Source organism: Ranitomeya variabilis, chromosome 3 (genome assembly GCF_051348905.1).
Source record: "Ranitomeya variabilis isolate aRanVar5 chromosome 3, aRanVar5.hap1, whole genome shotgun sequence".
NCBI lineage: Eukaryota > Metazoa > Chordata > Amphibia > Anura > Dendrobatidae > Ranitomeya > Ranitomeya variabilis.
The window spans coordinates 639856122-639879098 of NC_135234.1; the positions used below are offsets into that span (position 1 = coordinate 639856122).

The 22977-nt window shown below is 44.5% G+C and overlaps 1 protein-coding gene across 1 annotated transcript in view; it reads right to left on the reverse strand.

Moving 5' to 3' along the window:
- Window positions 1-18932, reverse strand: part of GLS2 (glutaminase 2) — a 132519-nt gene extending 113587 nt beyond the window's left edge. The window contains exon 1 of the mRNA XM_077297610.1: window positions 18418-18932. Coding sequence (XP_077153725.1) covers window positions 18418-18569 — 152 coding nt within the window. The 5' untranslated portion in view covers window positions 18570-18932. The remainder of the gene's footprint in view (window positions 1-18417) is intronic.
- Between the last annotated feature and the right edge of the window lie 4045 nt (window positions 18933-22977).

The following is a 22977-nucleotide window of genomic DNA, read 5'->3' on the forward strand; positions in this document are numbered from 1 at the left end:
GAGTTCTTCCGGGACCCTAGAGACGCCCCTCTCCCGCAATTGCCCCCCAAGACTTCATAGGTGATATGTGGTAGACAGCCCGCCTGAGACTGACTGTCCTGCCGCTGTTTGGAGTATGGCTTAAAGCTGTATATTATTCCACTCCCTCGGCGTTCCGGCCACCGGTAATGCGCCTCAGCAAGGTGCTGCCTCTTTCAACAAAACCCCTGCTGGTATTCTCCTTCTGCTTGATTTCGTTTCTCACTCAGCACAATCTATCTCGCTTCTAATCCTTTCTTAGGGCACCGCCGCTATTCTGAGCAGGCACGGTCCCGTTACGTTCTTTCAATGCCAAGCCTCTGCCAGGATCCCACCCCTGGCAGAGACCCTTCTGTCTCTTCCTCCACAACACCCTCTCTCACTAGGTGTTGCTTCGTTCGATCCAGTCAGCTTTCTCTACTAACTTCCTGCCTGACCCCCAGTTTACCCACTATGGTGGGGAGTGGCCTAATGAATAGCACCCTTAGCTCCCCCCGGAGGCCCAGCTGTGAAACATATTGGTGTCTGTGATACCTGATTGGAGGAACTCCTTCAGTGCCATCGAACGCACCATGGCTCCCCTTAGTGGCGGAGCCACAGTACTGCAACGACCAGGACTCTGGGGCGCTGCACTCCCCCCTGGTTAAACACAGTACTCCGGGACTGGGAAGAAAACAACAATACAGGTTAGCAAAAAGACATACAAATTTGTTGAGTGCAAAACAATAAGCATACTTGAACAGGCTTCCCTTTATGGGAGGTGAGGACACTTTAACGTTACAAAACATAATCAAATATCATAGCAACAGGCTACAATTAACTCTCATTACCCAACCGGGTATTCTACTAAGTGCAAATGCTGGAACAATAAATTAACATTGCCTTTAAGAAACATACACTCTTAGTTTATCAAAGGCCTTCCTATAATCACATTACAGGGCAAGGTAACTTCACATTCTCCTACTTTGAACCTGCAGGACCGCCTGTCCCTATGGCACCAGACCTACTGCCTCTCCTTTCTTTTACAGGACCGCCCCGTTCAGCCAGGGCCTACTGCCTTTCTCTACTATACATAGTATAGACATAACATTCCTTTCAATTTGAGAGCATGGAGCACACTCTGCTTGGCTCCTATAAGGACTCACTCACTAACCCCTACGGGTCTACTTTCTGTCCTTAGTAACGAACTAACTTTCTATGGGGACGCAGGGTTTACCTTCTATCCTCACCTTCGTTATTACTTCTTTACTTTCAGTTAAACGGAACTCTACATCTACCCCTACGGGCTTTCTGCATCTTTCTCTTCAAAGAACATTATCTAGGTTTCACATTTTAAACAAATTAAACACACATAACTTTTCCATGAAAAACAGTTACATTTTCTTCAAAGCATTATCTCGACATTACTGTTCTAAAACAGTATCACTTTCAAGCTCAATTCTAACCTCCCCTTTAAGAGGAGATCAAGTCTTTCTGAGGTAGCTCTTCTTCTCAGCCTACCAGTCCATGCAAAGGCTCCGGAATGGTATCTTCGCAAAATGTCTTTAAACAAAACCAGTAGGAAGCACCTTTAAGAAGGTGCAAACTATTTACAAGAAAGTTCAAATCATGCACAGTCCATGATTTAGCAGTTTTTATAACATTGTGGAACAAAAAGCAAAAATGAAAGTGAAAGCAAAAATAAAAAGCAATAGGGATCCCGGGTAAACAAAGGGATCCCTTTAAGAGTTAACCCAGGACGGGTTTTAGCAGCAAAACAGCAAGGAAATAAACAGTTAACTATTTACAGTTTCAGGTTTCCGAGGCTTAGTTGGACGGCTTCCAGGGCTGCACCTGGCACTTAACCCTTCTCGGCCTGGGAAAAGTGAGGTCCAGGGTTACACCCAGTGCTGGACAAACGCCGTTAATCCGTCTTTCATGTATGGTTAAATCATGCGCAGCGATGGAGATCTGCGCAGCTTGAGTAGGGGCATTTGTTGCAGCAGAGGTAGAGGCTGCTGCAAGATCAGTCACTGGAACGGGGTCAGCAGCTGTGGCACCAGCAGTCACGGGAGTGGTGTCAGTTGTCAGGGCAGGGTCGTCCTTCATACCTGCTTCAGATGCGGTCCCTCCGGTGCCGGTCTGCTCCGTCTCCGCTGGGGTCTGGAACGCTGGTTGCGGGACCTTGTGCTGCGGCGTTGTCATCTCTGCTCGCAGCATACCCCTTCCCGGCAGCGCCTTGCTTTCCAGCTTCGGAGCGCTGGGACTTCTTTCCTGCTCCGGACCAGATGAGGCTGCCGACAGATGTCCGGTGAGGCTCCTGATGATGGCCTTCTTCCACCCGGCCTCGGTGCTCAGCTGCGTCCGCCGGGGTCGGTCGCCGAGCTCGTCCACTCCGGCCTGCAGGAATTCAGCGTCAGCGGTGGAGGCCTGGTTGCGGTGCCCCTCCGGGTAGCTGGGGGAGTCCTCGGCTCCGACCCCACGCTCCGGCTCCGGGTGGCTCGCCATGGCGTCCTCCATGTCTCTGACTTCTTCTTCCTGGTCCTTTTCCCGCTCTCTCCTTCGTGGGCGGTTTCGTTTTCTCTGTCTCTGCCCACCATTGAGGATCAGGAGGCGGATCTCGGCTGCTGACGGACACGTCCTCAAGGGGCCGAGATATTTAGACTGGGCGGCCATTGTCTTTCGCGCTCTTCAGCTTGTTCACGCCCACTTCCACGCCCTTCTTCTTCTCCTGCGCTCTCCTTAGCGCTGTAATGGCGGCGGTTTTGGCGGGAACTTCTGGCGGCAAGTGGCAACACACAGTCCTTGTAATAAAGCACAGTCCAAGCACGATAAATCACAGTTCCAAGGCACACATGACCTGATTCTTCAGGCTTAAGTAGATCCTGTTCGTGACGCCAAGTTGCGGAGCGCCCCCACACCGCCGCAGGGCCGAGGGGTACCCGGAGCCGGGCCTCTGGGATCTCAGTCCTGGGGTTGTCACGGTGGCTAGACCCGGTCCGTGGCCCTGTCTGTCAGTGGGGGACGTCCGTTGCTTATAGGTGCTGTTAACGGTGGTGTAGCGGTGCAGTTGTGGGGTGCAGGTCGCGGTAAATAACGAGGACACCAGGTTGCAGTCTCTTTACCTCTTTACTGGAGATCTCTCGGTCCTCAGTCCGGAATCCGGTCCACCAGGCTGCGCAAGTCCGGCCGGTCCAATGGCACCTCCAGAGTTCTCCTCACAGGTGGAAATCAGTGCCTTCCTTCTTAGCGCTTTGTGTTGTAGTCCTTCCCTGCTGTGCTTACGGAAAGTACCCCACAACTGTTGTGTCTGTTTCTTAAGTTCCCTCACAACTCGATTAACTGATCTTCTGCTAATCTTCCGTCCCTTCCTGATGTTACAGTAAGAACGGCACCCGTTTGTCAGGTAGGCCTGGAGTTCTTCCGGGACCCTAGAGACGCCCCTCTCCCGCAATTGCCCCCCAAGACTTCATAGGTGATATGTGGTAGACAGCCCGCCTGAGACTGACTGTCCTGCCGCTGTTTGGAGTATGGCTTAAAGCTGTATATTATTCCACTCCCTCGGCGTTCCGGCCACCGGTAATGCGCCTCAGCAAGGTGCTGCCTCTTTCAACAAAACCCCTGCTGGTATTCTCCTTCTGCTTGATTTCGTTTCTCACTCAGCACAATCTATCTCGCTTCTAATCCTTTCTTAGGGCACCGCCGCTATTCTGAGCAGGCACGGTCCTGTTACGTTCTTTCAATGCCAAGCCTCTGCCAGGATCCCACCCCTGGCAGAGACCCTTCTGTCTCTTCCTCCACAACACCCTCTCTCACTAGGTGTTGCTTCGTTCGATCCAGTCAGCTTTCTCTACTAACTTCCTGCCTGACCCCCAGTTTACCCACTATGGTGGGGAGTGGCCTAATGAATAGCACCCTTAGCTCCCCCCGGAGGCCCAGCTGTGAAACATATTGGTGTCTGTGATACCTGATTGGAGGAACTCCTTCAGTGCCATCGAACGCACCATGGCTCCCCTTAGTGGCGGAGCCACAGTACTGCAACGACCAGGACTCTGGGGAGCTGCACAAACCATTATGGATAAATAAAAAAGGCAAAAAAGAAATCAAGCTAGTAAAGTTATCTACAGAGAAACAAATAGCCAGCGACATTGAAATAAATTCCAACATTTTTTATACATATATGCAGTAAAGGCCAAAAACAAAAAATCCGATTGGATCGGCCCCTTGAAAGATTATCGTAGTATTATATTGTGAGAGTACACGGAGAAGGCGGAGGTATTAATTGTGCTTTTCATCCATATTCACCAACAAACTGTCTATGCCCGATAAATAGGCTAAAACCAGTGGTAGGGACCACAAGCATCAGTATTAAGCCCGATTCTTTTGAATCTCTTTAATAATGATCCTGGGGATGAGATTGAGAGTAAAGTGTCAGTCATTGCTGATAACACAAAACTCTGTAGGATAATGAAAACTCAGCTTGACAATATAATATAACAAATGATCTGGATAAGATGACTGAATGGGCAAATGGATCGCCCCCATGTTAGGGCAATGGGGTACTCGGTACCGGGTCTATCTCTCTCTCGGTTCTGGGGATGTCACGGTGGCCAGACCCGGTCCGTGGCCCTTCTGAGGGGCGTCCAATTAAAGGTGAAGTTGTTTGTACGGGACTACAGAACAGGAGAAGGACTTGGGTATTCTGGTTACAAGTAAGCTGAGCAGCAGTACTCAATGCCAAGCAGCAGCGGCAAAAGCAAACAAGATTTTAGGGTGTATAAAAAGAGAGATAAAATCCAACGACCCATCTATAAATCCTTTCTATGGTCACAGCTATAATATGGAATCCAGTTTTGGGCTCCACATTTTAAAAAAGGATATTGTTTAGTTAAGGTCAGTTCAAAGGCAGGCAACTAGATTATTACAAGGGATGGATGTCTCTCATATGACGAAAGGTTGGAAAAGTTGAGCTTGTCTAGCTTAGAAATAAGAGGTCTCAGAGGAGATGTCATTTACGTGTATAAATACATGTGTGGTCAGTACAAAGGCCTGGCGCATGACTTATTCCTTCCAAGGACCTTACAAAGGACCCGGGGGCACTCATTATGTGTTGAGGAAAGGCTATTCCAGCATATAAATAGGAAAGGGTTATCTACAGTTAGAGCAGTCAGACTGTGGATAGCTGTACACCAAGATATAGTAATGGTAGACACTGCATTAGTTTTCCCAAAAATGGCTGGATGCCTTTCTGACTAAAAAATGGCATTGTGGGTTATAAATAATCTACAAAATGTATAACTGGTGGAGAAAGGTTGAACTTGTTGGACCTATGTCACTTTTAAACCTACAGTATGTAACTAAGTGCCAGCTCACAGAGGGTTAAGATTAGAGCTGCCTATTGAACAGAGTAGAGGAGGGAGAAGCAGAGTTGAGAAGTAGTCAAAAAGAATGGTACAGCTGCACACAGACCCTTGATGCTGCTTACTAGTAGGTGTAACTCACCCCAGAGCTGGATTCACAGCTAAACTGCTCAGTACTGCTGTTTAAAGTCCTCCATACTACAGCCTCTATATATGTGCTACATAGACACTGAAAAGCAGCAATTGTTCATGTATGTGTGTACTGTGTATGGGAGACATCATTACAGCTAGTCCCAACCCATCAGTTCGGACAACAACAAAAATTAGAGAGAGGGCATACAGACAAGAAAACTGGTGAAAAAAAGCAGGATACCAGACATATAATGGCCAGAAAGAGTGTTATGTTTAATGTAGTGTTAATAGACAGGGCAGTTTATTAGGAAATCAGCTGAAATGCCAGGTACACTTTAAAGGGACGATCATACATTTAATATAGGTTTTAAACCAAAACACTACTTACCTTTTCGTTCCTGCAGCAGAAAAGTGTTCAGCATGTGACAGCTGCAGCCAATCAGTGGCATCCGGAGCCATGAGGTTTGTAAGGTGACACAAGACCCCTCTAGGTGCTAATTTGGTGCTGGGGTCACGTTGTGGCTTCTAGTACACAGAATCAGGAGAACCAGAGGAGTGTTAGCACTACATCACTGGGAAATGGAGAGCTGAGGAGTGTTTGGCTTTAAACATTTGCCAGTATGTCTTTTTATGTAAAAGTTGGATAACCCCCTTAAATTTCCTGCTGAAGCAGTGAGCTGTCAGATTGACCTGCACTCCTCATTCCTCCGTAGTTGCTCTTACTAATAGCACGGTATGATACAATATGTGAGTGACTGCCATCTTCTCGATTTTCCGCATATCCAGGTGTAGTAGCGCTGCGGCACGCCGTCATTTGTGGTAAATAATGGCGACACTCTTACAGAACATTCTAGATAAATCAACAAGAACATTTTTCTTTCTACAACTATTAGAACTGATTTTCTCCGGATCTAGTCTGATGAATACGTTCATGTTCTTCAAAGAATGTGAAAAGTAAACAGCTTCATTGGTTCTGGTTTTTCTCGTCTTTTAAGTGGAAATGTCTGTCTGCCTTTCAACGTCAAGGCTGACGTGGCCAGGACTATCCTAAACAAGGTCCCTGCTGACATCCAACAAGGTTCTTGATGTTTTTACAATATGAAACCTAATATATACAATGTGATAATATCATTTCATATTCAATCATAAATTACCCAAATTATTGATAGATTATGCTGAACGATGCTTCATAATATTCATTACTTTTTTTACAGCAGTTTTTTAACATTTATAAGACCATTTATACTCACATATGTTACAGAACTGCAATGTATCCGTAAAACTCGGATCCTATACTCTGTCTCTATGCTGCATATTATTTTTTTCACACAACTTTAGACATGAATGGCTGAGTCTCATCCGATTTACAGAGGAAACTAGTGTATACTGCAATTTATTTCACATGCAGATTTGGTCAGTGATAAAAAACGCTCATCTGCGCTGCCCCATTAAATAACATTGGGCCAAATGCTGTCTGTTTTTTTCACTGATAGCACTCGGACCAAAAATATGGTCGTGTGAACGAGCCCTTAGAGTAGGGAATTAGGACCTTTCTGACGGTGGTCCGATTCCCAGGTGTTGCAACTCACACAAGCTCAGTCTTATTCCAGATGAGACGAAGCTGCAGTACCTGGAACAGCCACAACCAAATGTATGGCGCTTTACCTGGTAAATAATGAAGGAGACACAGCCCCCTCATTCAGCTGATGGATGGGGTAGCTTGGATCCCCACTGATCAGATATTTTTGGCCTGTTTTCTTAAGGATAGGCTGGACATACAATTGGTGTAACTGCATCGGGGCCCAAGTTGTAAGGGGGCCACATCCAGCTCCAAATCAGGTGGAATTGTACATTATGATGAGCTATTGGACTGCAAGGGTCCATATACTGTTTTTTCAAAGGGACCATCTAATGTCTGTGTCCGCCCTTGCTTTATAGCATAACATGGTTACAGTGGGTACAGAAAGTATTCAGACCCCTTTACATTTTTCACTCTTTGCTTCATTGCAGCCATTTGGTAAAGTCAAAAAAGTTCATTTTTTTCACAATAATGTACACTCTGCACCCCATCTTGACTGAAAAAACCGAAATGTTTGCCAATTTAATAAAAAAGAAAAACTGAAATATCACATGGTCATTAGTATTCAGACCCTTTGCTCAGACACTCATATTTAAGTCACATGTTGTCCATTACCTTGTGATCCTTCTTGAGATGGTTCTACTCCTTCATTGGAGTCCAGCTGTGTTTAATTAAACTGACAGGACTCGATTTGGAAAAGCACAGACCTGTCTATATAAGACATCACAGCTCACAGTGCATGTCAGACCAAATGAGAATCATGAGGTCAAAGGAACTGGCCAAGGAGCTCAGAGACAGAATTGTGGCAAGGCACAGATCTGGCCAAGGTTACAACAGAATTTCTGCAGTACTCAAGGTTCCTAAGAGCCTAGTGGACTCCATAATCCTTAAATGGAAGAAGTTTGGGACCACCAGACGTCTTCCTATACCTGCACGTCAAGCCAAACAGAGCAATCGTGGGAGAAGAGCATTGGTGAGAGGTAAAGAAGAACCCCAAGATCACAGTGGCTGAGCTCCAGAGATGCAGTAGGGAGATGGGAGAAAGTTCCACAAAGTCAACTATCACTGCAGCCGTCCACCAGTTGGGCCTTTATGGCAGAGTGGTCCGATGGAAGCCTCTCCTCAGTGCAAAACATATGAAAGCCCTCACAGAGTTTGCTAAGAAACACATGAAGGACTGCCAGACTATGAGAAATAAGATTCTTTGGTCTGATTGGTTGAAGATAGACCTTTTTTGGTGATAATTCTAAGCGGTTTGTGTGGAGAAAACCAGGCACTGCTCATCACCTGCCCAATACAATCCCAACAGTGAAACATGGTGGTGGCAGCATCATGCTATGGGGGTGTTTTTCAGCTGCAGGGACACTACGACTGGTTGCCATTGAAGAAAACATGAATGCGGCCATGTACAGAGATATCCTTGATGAAAACCTCTTCCAAAGTGCTCTGGACCTCAGACTTGGCTGAAGGTTCACCTTCCAACAAGACAATGACCCCAAGCACACAGCTAAAATAACAAAGGAGTGGCTTCAGAACAACTCTGTGACCTTTCTTGACTGGCCCATCCAGAGCCCTGACCTAAACCCAATTGAGCATCTCTGGGGAGACCTGAAAATGGCTGTCCACCAACGTTCACCATTCAACCTGACGGAACTGGAGAGGATCTGCAAGGAAGAATAGCAGAGGATTCACAAATTCAGGTGTGAAAAACTTGTTGCATCATTCCCAAGAAGACTCATGGCTGTACTAGCTCAAAAGGTGCTTCCACTCAATACTGAGCAAAGGATCTGAAAACTTATGACCATGTGATATTTCAGTTTTTCTTTTTTAATAAATTTGCAAAAAATACTACATTTCTGTTTTTTTTTTCCAGTCTGTAGGGCTGTTCGACAGTCACAACACATGTAGGGATTGCCCGTTCCTTAGGTAATCCCGGCATGTGTTGCGGCTGTTGAGCAGTTGCGAGACATGCAGCTGCGGTGACTCAAGCATTTTTTTTCAAGCACGCTGAAAATACTCGATTACGATTCGAGTGTGCCTGGATAACACTTTATCTGCGCACAACTGGAAATATAACCAGAGCAGAGAGAAACACTTGCAGTGAAGACAAGATAAGTCTTCACTGCAGGAGTTGGCACAGACACCGTGAAAGGCAAGACATAGCCTTGATCTTCCGTGACAGTGGGACAAACCCATCAGGGACGATTGGTAGCTGTTAGAGGTGTTGTCAAAAATTAGAAAAGCATGGCACATTTCTTATAAAAATATCTCCATAACTGTCTAAACGTTTTGTGCAGTGTTGGAGCTGAATCCCATGCATAATAAAGCTTAATAAAACTGAGTAGCAATACCTCAGACAAACCATAGACAGGTGTGGCGCTGTTTTTGGAAGAAGGCAACCAAGCTTTTCTAATCCTGGATAGCACCTTAAAGAAGACCTGAAGGCTGTTATGTACTTATTAAAATCAGGATTAGGGTGAAGAGATTGCACCTGAAAACCATCTCCGCTCATCTGTATACAATTAGTTTGACAGCAAACACCTGGATATTTAGAGCCTGATCCAGATGAATCTAATAGTGGCCACGTGGCAGTGACGCTCAATGCCCAGCCTGGCATCTCGATTTCAACCATATTTGCATTCTCGGGATGCAGATTAAGTTGAATACAATGGGAGAACAAGGAGCTGTCAGCTCCCTGCACCTCCAATCAGCTTGTCTATCTGAGGCGCAGCACAGCAGGCACGATGACATCACTATATCGCGCCTGCAGTCCAGCGCTCACTCCATACACAGCACAGACTGGTGCAGCGCATCGGGGGAACAGGGCTAGGTGAGTAGTGTTTTTTTGTTTGTTTTTTTATTTCGTCAGTATTTATGAGAGGAACTGTGGGAGAAGGTAATTCGCTGTAGCACCTCAAATTTAGTGACAATTGTTGGGGCTTCATACTGTGGGGCATTATAGGGGCATCATATTGTATTGTGGCAACTAAGAAGGTCTCATACTGTGCTGGGGACACAGTAGGGGCATAAGCCTTTGATACACTGTGGAGTCATCATGTTGTGCGTGCTGGGGAGGGGGGACAGTGGGGGCAAATTGTGGTGGGGAATTCACTGTGGGTGTATCATTGTTTATTGGGGCATTTTGGGGGTCATCACACTCTATGGGGGATAATGAATGTATGGGATTTCAGTAGGGGCGCTATTTCTGTGTGCTTGTTCCTGTCTTTAAAAGTTGGGAGGTCTACCCTTCTGTGCCTGTACCTATGTGCACTTAGCCAAACATTATTCATTTATTTTTTTTAGGAGGCTGAGGGAGTGAGAATTTGACCGCTTTCTTCACTTTCTACATGATCAGTATAGCCAGAAGGACTACAGCTCTTGTAAGCTCCATTAACTGACTTGCAAATCAAACGAAAGACACATGGCTCGAGGAATTTTCACACAGCCTGGCTGGAATTTCAGATCCCATTATAGAAATGTGTGCGTGACCCTCAGACGATTTACAGTGAGCAGAAATCCTTACCTAGGTCATTTAATAATTCTCCTAAATACGTAGGCTCCTATTGCTGCTGTAAATTTAAGCGTATTCATTTATAATAACTATCATACAAAATAATCATTAAAATAAATGTTAAATTGACTACTCTATGCATCACCTTTCTCTCGGGTAGGCCCCATGCCACATATATAGCACTCACACATTGGTCATACACCACACACAAGTTGCGTACACATTGAACACCTACGGCCGGTGTCACACCATAGAGTTTTACGGACATATGAGAGGCCAAAAACTACGCATTGCACACAGACCAATGATTTTCTATGGGGCAGCTCCTATCTGCCGTATATTTCTCTGCCGTATTTTATGGGCGTAGAAAATCGCTGCGTTTTTCAGCATATTGCGCAAAAATTCCGCCAATGAAAGTCTATGGGGTTGAGAAAAATACAGATTACACACGGACCATCAAAGTGACTTGCGAGAAATACGCACCGATGTTCTAGAGAAAAGCCGGCAATTCAGTGTGGTGTACAGTAAAATCACACTGACAGGTTAGAATAGATAGAATAAATGTCTACACATAGTATAGGTATATATATATATATATATATATATATATATATATATATATATATATATATGTCAGTGAGACACATATATATCTATATATATATAATTGTCTAAGGGTTTTTCTGTCTGTCTGTCTGTCCTGGAAATCCCGCGTCTCTGATTGGTCGAGGCCACCAGGCCTCGACCAATCAGCGACGGGCACAGCATGGCGGCGATGATGTCATAATGGAAATCCCGCTTCTCTGATTGGTCGAGGCCACCAGGCCTCGACCAATCAGCGACGGGCACAGTATCGACGTAGATGTCATAATGGTTGCCATGGCGACGATTATGTCATAAAGGTTGCCTCGACCAATCAGCGACGGGCACAGTCTGCCCGCGAATTCTGGAATCATCATTGTCCATATACTACGGGGACATGCATATTCTAGAATACCCGATGCGTTAGAATTGGGCCACAATCTAGTATATATATATTTATATTTCATACAGCGCTAGATAGCAGAAAAGCCGGTAATTCAATTGCCGGCTTTTGCTATCTCCTTATCAAACCCGGCAGGATATGAGACATGGTTTACATACAGTAAACCATTTCATATCCCTTATTTTTCTTTACATATCCTAGCCTAGAGAGGGACCATGGTTATAGGACCCCCCCCTGGCTAAAATCATCTGCCCCCAGCCACCCCAGAAAAGGGTGAGAAAATAGTCAGAAAAATTCCCACGCCAGAGTTCATATGAGTTTATACCAGCAGGGGGTGCAGCAGCGCAAGTCTACCATGCTACCTTCCCCTGCTTTCAATTAATTCCCCAGATTTTACAGTCAGGAACACAGCTGCATTAGCAGAGCTCCTGGCTGTAAAATTATTTAACCCCTTCAGATGGATTTACAGCGTGGGACGTGACTGAGCGCCGGAAAGGTATGGGATATTATTGTTTTTTTATTTTTGTTCTTTTACAGAACGAGGGTCTTCAGGTGGATTAAGTGTACAATAAAGATTTTACAACCCCATGTGTGTTTTTATTTCAATAAAATACTTTATTCTTAATGTGTGTGTGTGTGTGTATTATTAACCCTTTAATATTATTGGATTAATAATAGATAGGTGTCTCATTGACACATCTCCATTATTACCAAGGCTTAATGTCACCTTACAATAGCAAGGTGGCATTAACCCTTTATTACCCCATATCCCACCGCTACAGGGGAGTGGGAAGAGAGTGGCCAAGTGCCGGAATAGGCGCATCTTCCAGATGTGCCTTTTCTGGGTTGGCTGGGGGCAGATGTTTTTAACCGGGGGGGGGGGGGCAATAACCATGGTCCCTCTCTAGGCTATTAATATCTGCCCTCGGTCACTGGCTTTCCCACTCTGGCGGAGAAAATTGCGCCGGAGCCCACGCCAGTTTTTTCCGTGATTTAACCCTTTATTTTAACAGCTAGAGCCCCCAAATTTTGCACACAGACACTTCTAACATTAGTAGTGAGGAATATGTAAAAAAAGGGATATGAAATGGTTTACTGTATGTAATCCATGTCTCATATCCTGTCGGGTTTGGGAAGGAGATGGCAAAAGCCAGCAATTGTGTATGTATGTGTCTTAATGATATATATATATATATATATACATATATATATATATATATATATATATATATACAGTGCCTACAAGTAGTATTCAACCCCCTGCAGATTTAGCAGGTTTACACATTTGGAATTAACTTGGCATTGTGACATTTGGACTGTAGATCAGTCTGGAAGTGTGAAATGCACTGCAGCAAAAAAGAATGTTATTTCTTTGTTTATTTTTTTTTTAAATTGGGAAAAGTTTTTTCAGAGGGTCATTTATTATTCAACCCCTCAACCCACCAGAATTCTGTTTGGTTCCCCTAAAGTATTAAGAAGTAGTTCAGGCACAAAGAACAATGAGCTTCACATGTTTGGATTAATTATCTCTTTTTCCAGCCTTTTCTGACTATTTAAAACCCTCCCCAAACTTGTGAACAGCACTCATACATGGTCAACATGGGGAAGACAAAGGAGCATTCCAAGGCCATCAGAGACAAGATCGTGGAGGGTCACAAGGCTGGCAAGGGGTACAAAACCCTTTCCAAGGAGTTGGGCCTACCTGTCTCCACTGTTGGGAGGATCATCCGGAAGTGGAAGGCTTATGGAACTACTGTTAGCCTTCCACGGCCTGGACAGCCTTTGAAAGTTTCCTCCCGTGCCGAGGCCAGGCTTATCCGAAGAGTCAAGGCTAACCCAAGGACAACAAGGAAGGAGCTCCGGGAAGATCTCATGGCAGTGGGGACATTGGTTTCAGTCAATACCATAAGTAACGTACTCCACCGCAATGGTCTCCGTTCCAGACGAGCCCGTAAGGTACCTTTACTTTCAAAGCGTCATGTCAAGGCTCGTCTACAGTTTGCTCATGATCACTTGGAGGACTCTGAGACTGACTGGTTCAAGGTTCTCTGGTCTGATGAGACCAAGATCGAGATCTTTGGTGCCAACCACACACGTGACGTTTGGAGACTGGATGGCACTGCATACGACCCCAAGAATACCATCCCTACAGTCAAGCATGGTGGTGGCAGCATCATGCTGTGGGGCTGTTTCTCAGCCAAGGGGCCTGGCCATCTGGTCCGCATCCATGGGAAGATGGATAGCACGGCCTACCTGGAGATTTTGGCCAAGAACCTCCGCTCCTCCATCAAGGATCTTAAGATGGGTCGTCATTTCATCTTCCAGCAAGACAACGACCCAAAGCACACAGCCAAGAAAACCAAGGCCTGGTTCAAGAGGCAAAAAATCAAGGTGTTGCAGTGGCCTAGTCAGTCTCCTGACCTTAACCCAATTGAAAACTTGTGGAAGGAGCTCAAGATTAAAGTCCACATGAGACACCCAAAGAACCTAGATAACTTGGAGAAGATCTGCATGGAGGAGTGGGCCAAGATAACTCCAGAGACCTGTGCCGGCCTGATCAGGTCTTATAAAAGACGATTATTAGCTGTAATTGCAAACAAAGGTTATTCCACAAAATATTAAACCTAGGGGTTGAAGAATAATTGACCCACACTTTTATGTTTAAAATTTATAAAAATTTAACTGAGCAACAAAACTTTTTGGTTTGTAAGATTTATGCATCTGTTAATAAATCCTGCTCTTGTTTGAAGTTTGAAGGCTCTAACTTATTTGCATCTTATTAAACCTGCTAAATCTGCAGGGGGTTGAATACTACTTGTAGGCACTGTATATATAGACTGTATATATGTTTTCACGAATATTTGAGCCAATGGATCCATTATATGTCCATTTTGCAAGGTTGTGAGAAAAAAATCAGTACGGATGCCATACGGATTACATACGGAGGATGAAATGCGTAAAATACGCAGCCACACCCTGCCTACGGAAGACATACAGTACGGAACACTGTTTTGGAATCATTTCTGTGTATTACGCCTGTAAAATATGGACCGTATTTCCCTACGATGAGTGTGACGCCAGCCTACCACTTGTACTATGTCAGGCTGGATATTCAGACCAAGATTATTTAGGTTCACGGACAGCAAGCAGATATGTTGAATATCAATGCTAACAATGATAGTGAATAGAAATGTTGCCCACTCACGCACCACACACTTTGGACATATCCTACACATTACACACATTGGACCCACATTACAACATGCATGCCATTCACACATTACATCATCGTGCCGGTTCTACTCCCAGGATTATGGTGTAAGGTGGCATAATCTATGGTAGTTGAACGCTTCTAGTTTTCATTCTAGGTACACTACTCTGCATTACATTGATTTGGTCATGAATAAGAATGCCAGGCCACATGTTGCTCGTGCTGCTGTGAGCATCCTGTGTAACTTGAACGAGCTATCATAGCCTGCAGAAATCATCATCTTCAATGAACATCAGCCATGACAAGCACAGGGATCTTCTGCAGACCCATGACAACTCATCGTCGCCCTGCGATCATGTGACATGGGAGCCGATGGGCGTGTCTTGTGACGCACTTTCTCTGGACACAAGATAAATGCCGCTGTCAGAGATTGGCATTTAACATATTAACAGCCGTGGGTGGATTGCGATTCCACCTGCGGCTGTTTGGGGCACATGTCAGTTGTCATGTGCTGGGATAGATGTGGGCTCCGGCACAAATACAGGAACACGACCTATGATGTACCTGTAGGTCATGAAGGGGTTAAACTTCTGTGTAGATAAACGGGCTGTAGGGCAACCCATGTGGCAGCCATTTAGCAAGATATGCAGCAGATATATATGGTGCTGCCAACCAAAGAGATTAGCACAACGTTTTGTACATGTACAAGGTGCCATATTACTGCTGACATTCTGCTCTAGTGACCAGATTAGAAATACTCCATTTATCCCATAGTGAATGTCATGACAAAAATGATTAAAAATTCACAAACTTGCTGTTTTTCAAATCAGCCATCAAAAAGGATAGCTCTCAACTATTGAAAGAAACAAAAAAAATGTTTAAAAATATTATAGCAAAGTATATATAATGTTAAATGATTTTAAAATACAAAATGCGGTTAAAAATGGAATTATACTTTCAAGTTCCATGGACAAATTCTGGGAGTTCATAGGAACGACTAGAGAATTGTGTGCTGCACTTTACTTTAGCCACGCTCAGTCTCTTTATCCCAGACATGCATGACAGATGACAACGAGAACGGCTCACGGGACATCGCACAAATGATCTTTTGTAGCAGGACTTGCTAGTACACGTCACTGCGAGTGAGTCTGTGTCAGTGTACTCCATGGATATTTGCAGTATCTCAGATGCTTCCATCAACTTCTCAGAGCAGGCCCAGACTGGCCCACGGGGGACAGGTGAATCCCGGGTGGGCCGCTCTGCAGGAGTGGGCCCCCACCCTCCTATATGAGTAGCGCCGGTAATGCAGCATGTACAGACAAGGGCGACAGCTCATCATTCATTTCACAAACTACCCAGATTTACTATATAATAATATTCGCACAGGCGAATTTGTGAATGGGGGTCAGGTAACTGAACAGTGGGCCCCCATTATCAATGCCACCGGTGGACCATTGGCACCCTAGTCCTGCATTGTTCCAGAATACTAATTTATGAATAATTTGTGAAATTTAGATGCCTATTATTAATTTTGCGTCGTACATAAAATATATTGCACTTTACATAGTGCCATTATCTCTGTATGCACCAATCCAGAATTTGCTTCTGACCCACAATCAAGCATTATTTTAGCTTTCAATATTGAAGCAAATCTTATTTTGAACAACAGCGTGTACAGTATATATTGTATTTCTTAAGAAGTTTCCAGGCAAACACAGGTTAAAATTTGAATATCCAATGTGCCACGTACTTAGCCCAAATTCAGACGTCTGTGTTTTTAAGCAACATGTATGGTGTCGTGTGCTGTCTGTTACATCACTAACCCATTCATTGCCATGTGCGAGTTTGGTCAGTAAATTGGAACAATTTCGGACATGTCCCTTTTTTTTTACAGACCATTTACAAAAACAGGACATGTGAATGTGTTATAGGCTATAATGGATATCTTTACATCCTGTTCTATCCTTATAAAAAATGAAATGGATAAAACATGTATGCATTTCATCTGTGGTGCACTAAAAAGGGACATGTCTGCGACATGCGTGCACTACCATTGAATATGATGGGTGTGCGTCTGACCGTATTTGCCGTCCTTAAAACTCGGACCGCACACGGACATAAAAAACGGACCGCATATTGGCTTAAAAAATAGAGCGCATACAGACTTAAAAAAACGGACCGCATAAGGACATAAAAAACAAACTGCATACGGACATAAAAAACAGAACGCATATGGACATAAACAATGGACCACATACGGACTTAAGAAGACGGACCGCATAAGGACTTAAAAAAACAGACCACATACGGATACAAAAAATGGACCGCATACAGACATAAAAAACAGACCGCCTACGGACTTAAAAAAACGGCCCGCATAAGGACATAAAAAATGGACCCGCATACGGACATAAAAAACAGACTGCATACGGACATAAAAAACAGACCGCATATGGACATAAAAAAGGAGCGCATATGGACATAAAAAACAGACCGCATATGGACATAAAAACAAACTGCATACAGACATAAAAAACGGACCGCATATCAATATAAAAAATTTACCGCATACGGACATAAAAAACGGACCGCATAAGGACATAAAAAACGGACCACATACAGACAGAAAAAACGGACCACATACAGACAGAAAAAACGGACCACATACGGACATAAAAAACGGACCGCATACAGACATAAAAAAGGACCGCATATGGACATAAAAAACAGACCGCATAAGGACATAAAAAACGGACCACATACAGACAGAAAAAACGGACCACATACAGACAGAAAAAACGGACCACATACGGACATAAAAAACGGACGGCATATTGGCTAAAAAAATGGACCGCATAGAGATATTAAAAAAACGGACCGCATAAGGACTTAAAAAACGGACCGCATAAGGACCTAAAAAACGGACCGCATACAGACTTAAAGAAACGGACTGCATACGGACATAAAAAACGGACCGCATACAGACATACAAAACGGACCGAATACATAAAAACGGACCGCATATGGACTTTAAAAAACGGACCCACATAAGGACATAAAAAACAGACCGCATACGGACATAAAAAAATGGATCGCATAAGGACTTAAAAAAACGGATCGCATACAGACATAAAAAACGGACCGCATATTGGCTTAAAAAAAGGACCGCATACAGATATAAAAACGGAACGCATAAGGACATTAAAAAACGGACTGCATATGGACATAAAAACCGGACCGAATACGGACATAAAACACAGACCGCGTACGGACATAAAAAACGGACCAGCATACGGATATAAAAAACGGACTGCATATTGTTTGAAAGGAATATCCCTTAGTGTAAGTCCTAAATTTTCACTGAGAACCCCTGGAGACATAAACGGAAGATGCAAGATTCTTAAGAAACATTGTGGTCGCAATGACTGGGTTTAACTTCTAAAGATCTGACGATAAAATGTAAAAGTTAAAAAAAGTAAAAGTAAACTGAATACTTTGGTAGCAGTAGTCGGGACCCTAAAAACTGAATGGGGCCCTCTGTGAACATTTGCCAGGTCTACCAGCTCCTGGTATCGATTGCTAAGTATTAACAAAAGTGACAATATAAGAGAAAGCCCCTCACATGCTGGTACTGCCACTTACAACTCTTTGTTGGGCTGCAGTGCCCCATCAGATGTGCCAGGCTTGTATTCTCCAAGGTGCCGGCGTGGGACATGCTTTTCCACGGCCGGGGAGGTGAACATCCATGACAGGACTCTTGGGACGCTCCGTAGTCTCCATCTCAGGATGAACATCGCTATCTGACGGTTACAGATTGGGCTTCAGACTCGCAGATGATGGATGAGAAGAAATTAGCAGATAAAAATGGAGACAAAAAATCAGGTAGAAATCCTCTAAAATAACCAAACAGACTGATGTTCCCGGTGTCAAATGTCTGGCTGGTTAGAGAAGTATCTGCGGGAAATGCTCCACAGTCTCATTCATCCCAGTGTAAAATATTCACGAGAAACACAGTCTGAGTAAATGGTTCGCCAAGCGATGAACTGTGGCTACCGGGCGTACCAGTCTGAGGAGCTAGTTCATTCCCAAGCAGAGGCCATGGCTCTCCAGCACGAGGCCCTTCTGACATGTGTCATCTCTGGCAGAGGAGCTGTGACAGCACACCACAGGCACAGTCCCTTTAAGGAAGCTCAGGTTGCTACATAGCAGCTATTTCAAGCCCCTATAAAGGCGGCCCCTACACCCAATCATACAGGCCCAGAGGTGGAACTCGGGCAAGAGGGCGGGAAACTGTTATCTAGGTCTGAGGCTCCCACTACACCCACTGGCTGTGCTGCTTTATCGTGTGCTTCCACCACAGACACCTGCCTCCTGAGCACTTCCCTTCTTACTCACCATAGACCGGTGCTTTACACGAGCTTTCTCCAATCCGCCACATAGAGGACGAGTCTTAGTGATGGTGATTACGACAGGAACTTATATTCTATACAATTCACAAAAAGGACGAAGTACCCCCCTATAACAACAAGCGGCATCGCCCCCTGATGAATCATACACCTAATATTGCTGTAATGATTCATAGGAAGGACGTCTAATAGGAGATTCAAATATTCCGAGGGAAACGGATGAGAAAATACATCCACAATTCAGATGTGTGTGTCAGGAAGGAAACTGAAGACCATAAAGCAGCCACAGTGACAGATGAAATACTGACAGGGCCGGTGCTGACCTCCGTGTGTACTTCTCGGCCATCATGCAAATCACACTCTGATCAAACTCTGATTCTCACTGATGAGAAGAACATGGAAACAAATCTCCCTTTTCTCCATTCTGTCAGTACGTGGAAATCAGACTGCATTTAGATGTCATTCGAGTGCAGTCCGAGGTTTTCCTCGCTCTCATTGACTCATATGGCTGAGTGCGATCTGAATATTGCATGAAACTTGGGCATGAAGCAATCTTTCATGCACGGCCCCATAGACTAACATTGGTCCGAGTGCGATCCGATGTTTTGTCAGATCGCTCCCCTGCACCTGCCCATACAATGCACACTGAATGCAAGGCCACTGACTGAATCAGCTGCCCTGTGCGGGGAAAGACACAGGCTCAGCGCATCAAAGTCATGGACATAACATACGTCATATATCGCAAAAAGGGTCAAAGTCGATCTGTCATCAGATTTTGCCATACAAACTGCATATGCTATTAGCTAGATCTCTTAGAGCTGATGGGGCTGCTGTACTTACTTTGAAAACCCTTATAAGAATAACTTGACAAATTCCTCAAATTAAAATGCTTATTTTATAAGTTGAGCTAGACTATTCTACAGCCATTCTTCCATAAATTAGGAAAGTAAGTACACCAGCCTCATCAAGTCTAAGAGGTTTAATAATATATACAGTTTCTATTGTGAAAACTGATGACTGATCCGCCATAACGTGCATCCTTGTGAATGGACTAATACATTAACAATAACTGCATCACAGGCAAAACAATGGATGGAAGACTGAAGGAGGATAGACTTGTGTGGCTGCAGCTTGGGCTAGAAATGATAATGAACAAAGTAGGGATGAAAATAAAAAAGCGCATGAAGCGATTGTGTTACTCTTCCTGCATTTAATCATTATTAAAAAAAAAGTAATATATGAAATACAGAACTTTTTTTCATCTACAGTTTGACTTTTTCATTTCTCAGTGTCGGTGTCTGGTTTTCCCTACATAACGAGCATGGATGACTCGTTATGTATCAGATCCCTTTCTTAGTCACTGAGGCTAATATTAAAACCAAAAGTAGCACCAGAGGGGTTTTCACCAGTTCAATAAAAAACACTGATGTTCTGCAATGAGCTGAAAGCGCATAATGTATGTATAATGCTGCCCCTCCCCCCGCAGCGCGTAGACAGTACATCTCTGTGTCTATAAGAGACCACATTGGGCAGATACATGATATCATCACGTGCCCATGTCTATCCTAACCTCTGCAGTACAGCTCTGGGTGAAGGTCTACACTGAGGGTGTCATGGCTTTCCCTGTACTTGTATGATATAGCAGAACTAAACTGAGAATATAGCAGGGTCTGGGGTGGAAGTATGCTACCTGGGTGGACACCTAAAGGTGAAGAGGCTAACAGCAGCCATTAGTAACACTCCTTACCCTGTATTAGCGTTTAGGGGACTGGATGAATTAATCTCATATGAAAAGTGGCGCTTCAGAGAGAAAGAGAACAGGAACTGGTTTCCGCCGGTAGCAATCCTAAATATCAACATCGACCCTTTTAAGTTCCTTGTCACAGAAGGATAGGTTTTTTAAAATTGTTTTACTTAGGTAGCGCAATCACATTTTATAGCACTGTACATTCATTGTGATCACTCTCCTCATTGGGGCTCACAATCTAGATATCAGTATGTGTTTGGAGGGTGGGAGGAAACCGGAGCACCCGGAGAAAACCCACCCAAACACGGGGAGAACATACAAACGTCTTGGTGGGAATGAACAAGAAAGCTAGAACTATTTGTAGACTTGTGTTTTGGGATGTTTGCCCCTCATCAGTGCAAAGCAAGAGGTCTGATTTCCCTGGGTGAGAAGCCTCTGACAGCAGTTCTGAAGCGTAAAGTTCCTCCCTGTGGAGAGCACCAAGTCATAGACACACAATTCTTCTATGAGAACATAAACATGCAAATGGCTTCCTCCCTCAGCGAGAAAGAGGACAAGAAGTCTAGAAGTGGCCCAATAATAATGAATTTCATGGCTCACGGTTACTGGTCAGAGGCCGTCCACCAGAGCAAGTGACCGAAGATACGGGGAGGAGGTGACCTGCGGAGCTGTTAGGGAGCGTGGGGCCCAGATATTGGACTTGCACGGTCGCCCGTGGCCGCTCCTGATCACACTTGTGTACCTCGTGTTTAACATTTGTTTTTCTAGCTCTCGTTACTCGGCATCCTGCTGCTTTCTGCGCTTTTGTCTCAGTAAGTGGAAATACTGTTAATTATTTACTACAGTACCATATTGCAGGCCTGTGTACCTGTCTATCAAGCTGGTGACACCAGGTGACCTTTGCGCCATAACACCGCCAGCTACTCACATGGCTCCTCTCATTCCAGCCCAGTGCCACCGTGTAGGGCAGCGGCACTGAGGGGCAGTCTGGAGTTTTAGGACAGGCCATCGATATTAGACTGATGGCAGCTCTGACCCTCTACAGCCTACGGACAGGTTTCAAAAAGAAAAAAAAGAGCGTTATCATTTCCTTACATCATAACATTTTGCATTATGATATTATGTATTACTTTTTTACATTTTGAAATCTCTCAATATCCTAGAAAGTTCTTTCATTAACTTAAATGATACAATCTTACACTATTTTAAATTAAAGGGTGGTTTCTAGTTTTGGAAAGTCTGTCCCTCATCTGCAGTTTGCATTAAAACGCACCCTGTTACCAGGTCCAACGCTGAGTCTCCACCGCTGCTCTCAGTGTCCGTCATTGTCTGCAGCGCTTATGTCATGTTAGCACCGCTGCAGCCAATAAATGATCTCAGCGACTCTGAGCGTCTTCTGCTGTCAACTAGGACAGTGATGTGCTGCAGACAATAATAGACACCAGGAAGAGAAGTGGAGACTCTGTGCTGGACCTGGGGAGGGTGAGTAAAGCATAGATGTTTCTTTAAGAGTTTAACCAACAAATCTCTAATATTACCGCTACAGATCATAAAGTTTTATATCACATAAACAGTATTTTGCATCAAATATATACAGCTAATGAATTTGGTGCCATCTACAACTTAGTTGTGACCCTTTTTGTACACCCTTTTCAAAACTGTAAAAGGGGTTGTACAGGTTTGGCTGTGACTGCAGACTTGGGAATCCTGACAGCGCACGCAGCCTAGGACTGGGCGATCATGTGACCGCAAGTGTGCGATATGGAAACTTCTGGCCACATTCCAACTAGTCGCAGCATCAAACAATTCACTTTCATTGAACGAGGTCCTGAACCTCTAGTTGGCATGTGGCCGGGACTATGCATAGCGCACGCTTCTGGTCATGTGATTGGCCCCTCCTGGTGTATGTACCAGAGGACCCTGACAGTGCACGCTGTGTGCATTGTGAGAACTCACAAGTCTGCAGTCACGTAGAGAGACTGCGGACTTTTGTGCCAAACCTTGACAACCCTTTTAACATGTCTAGAATATACAATAGATCAGGCTATG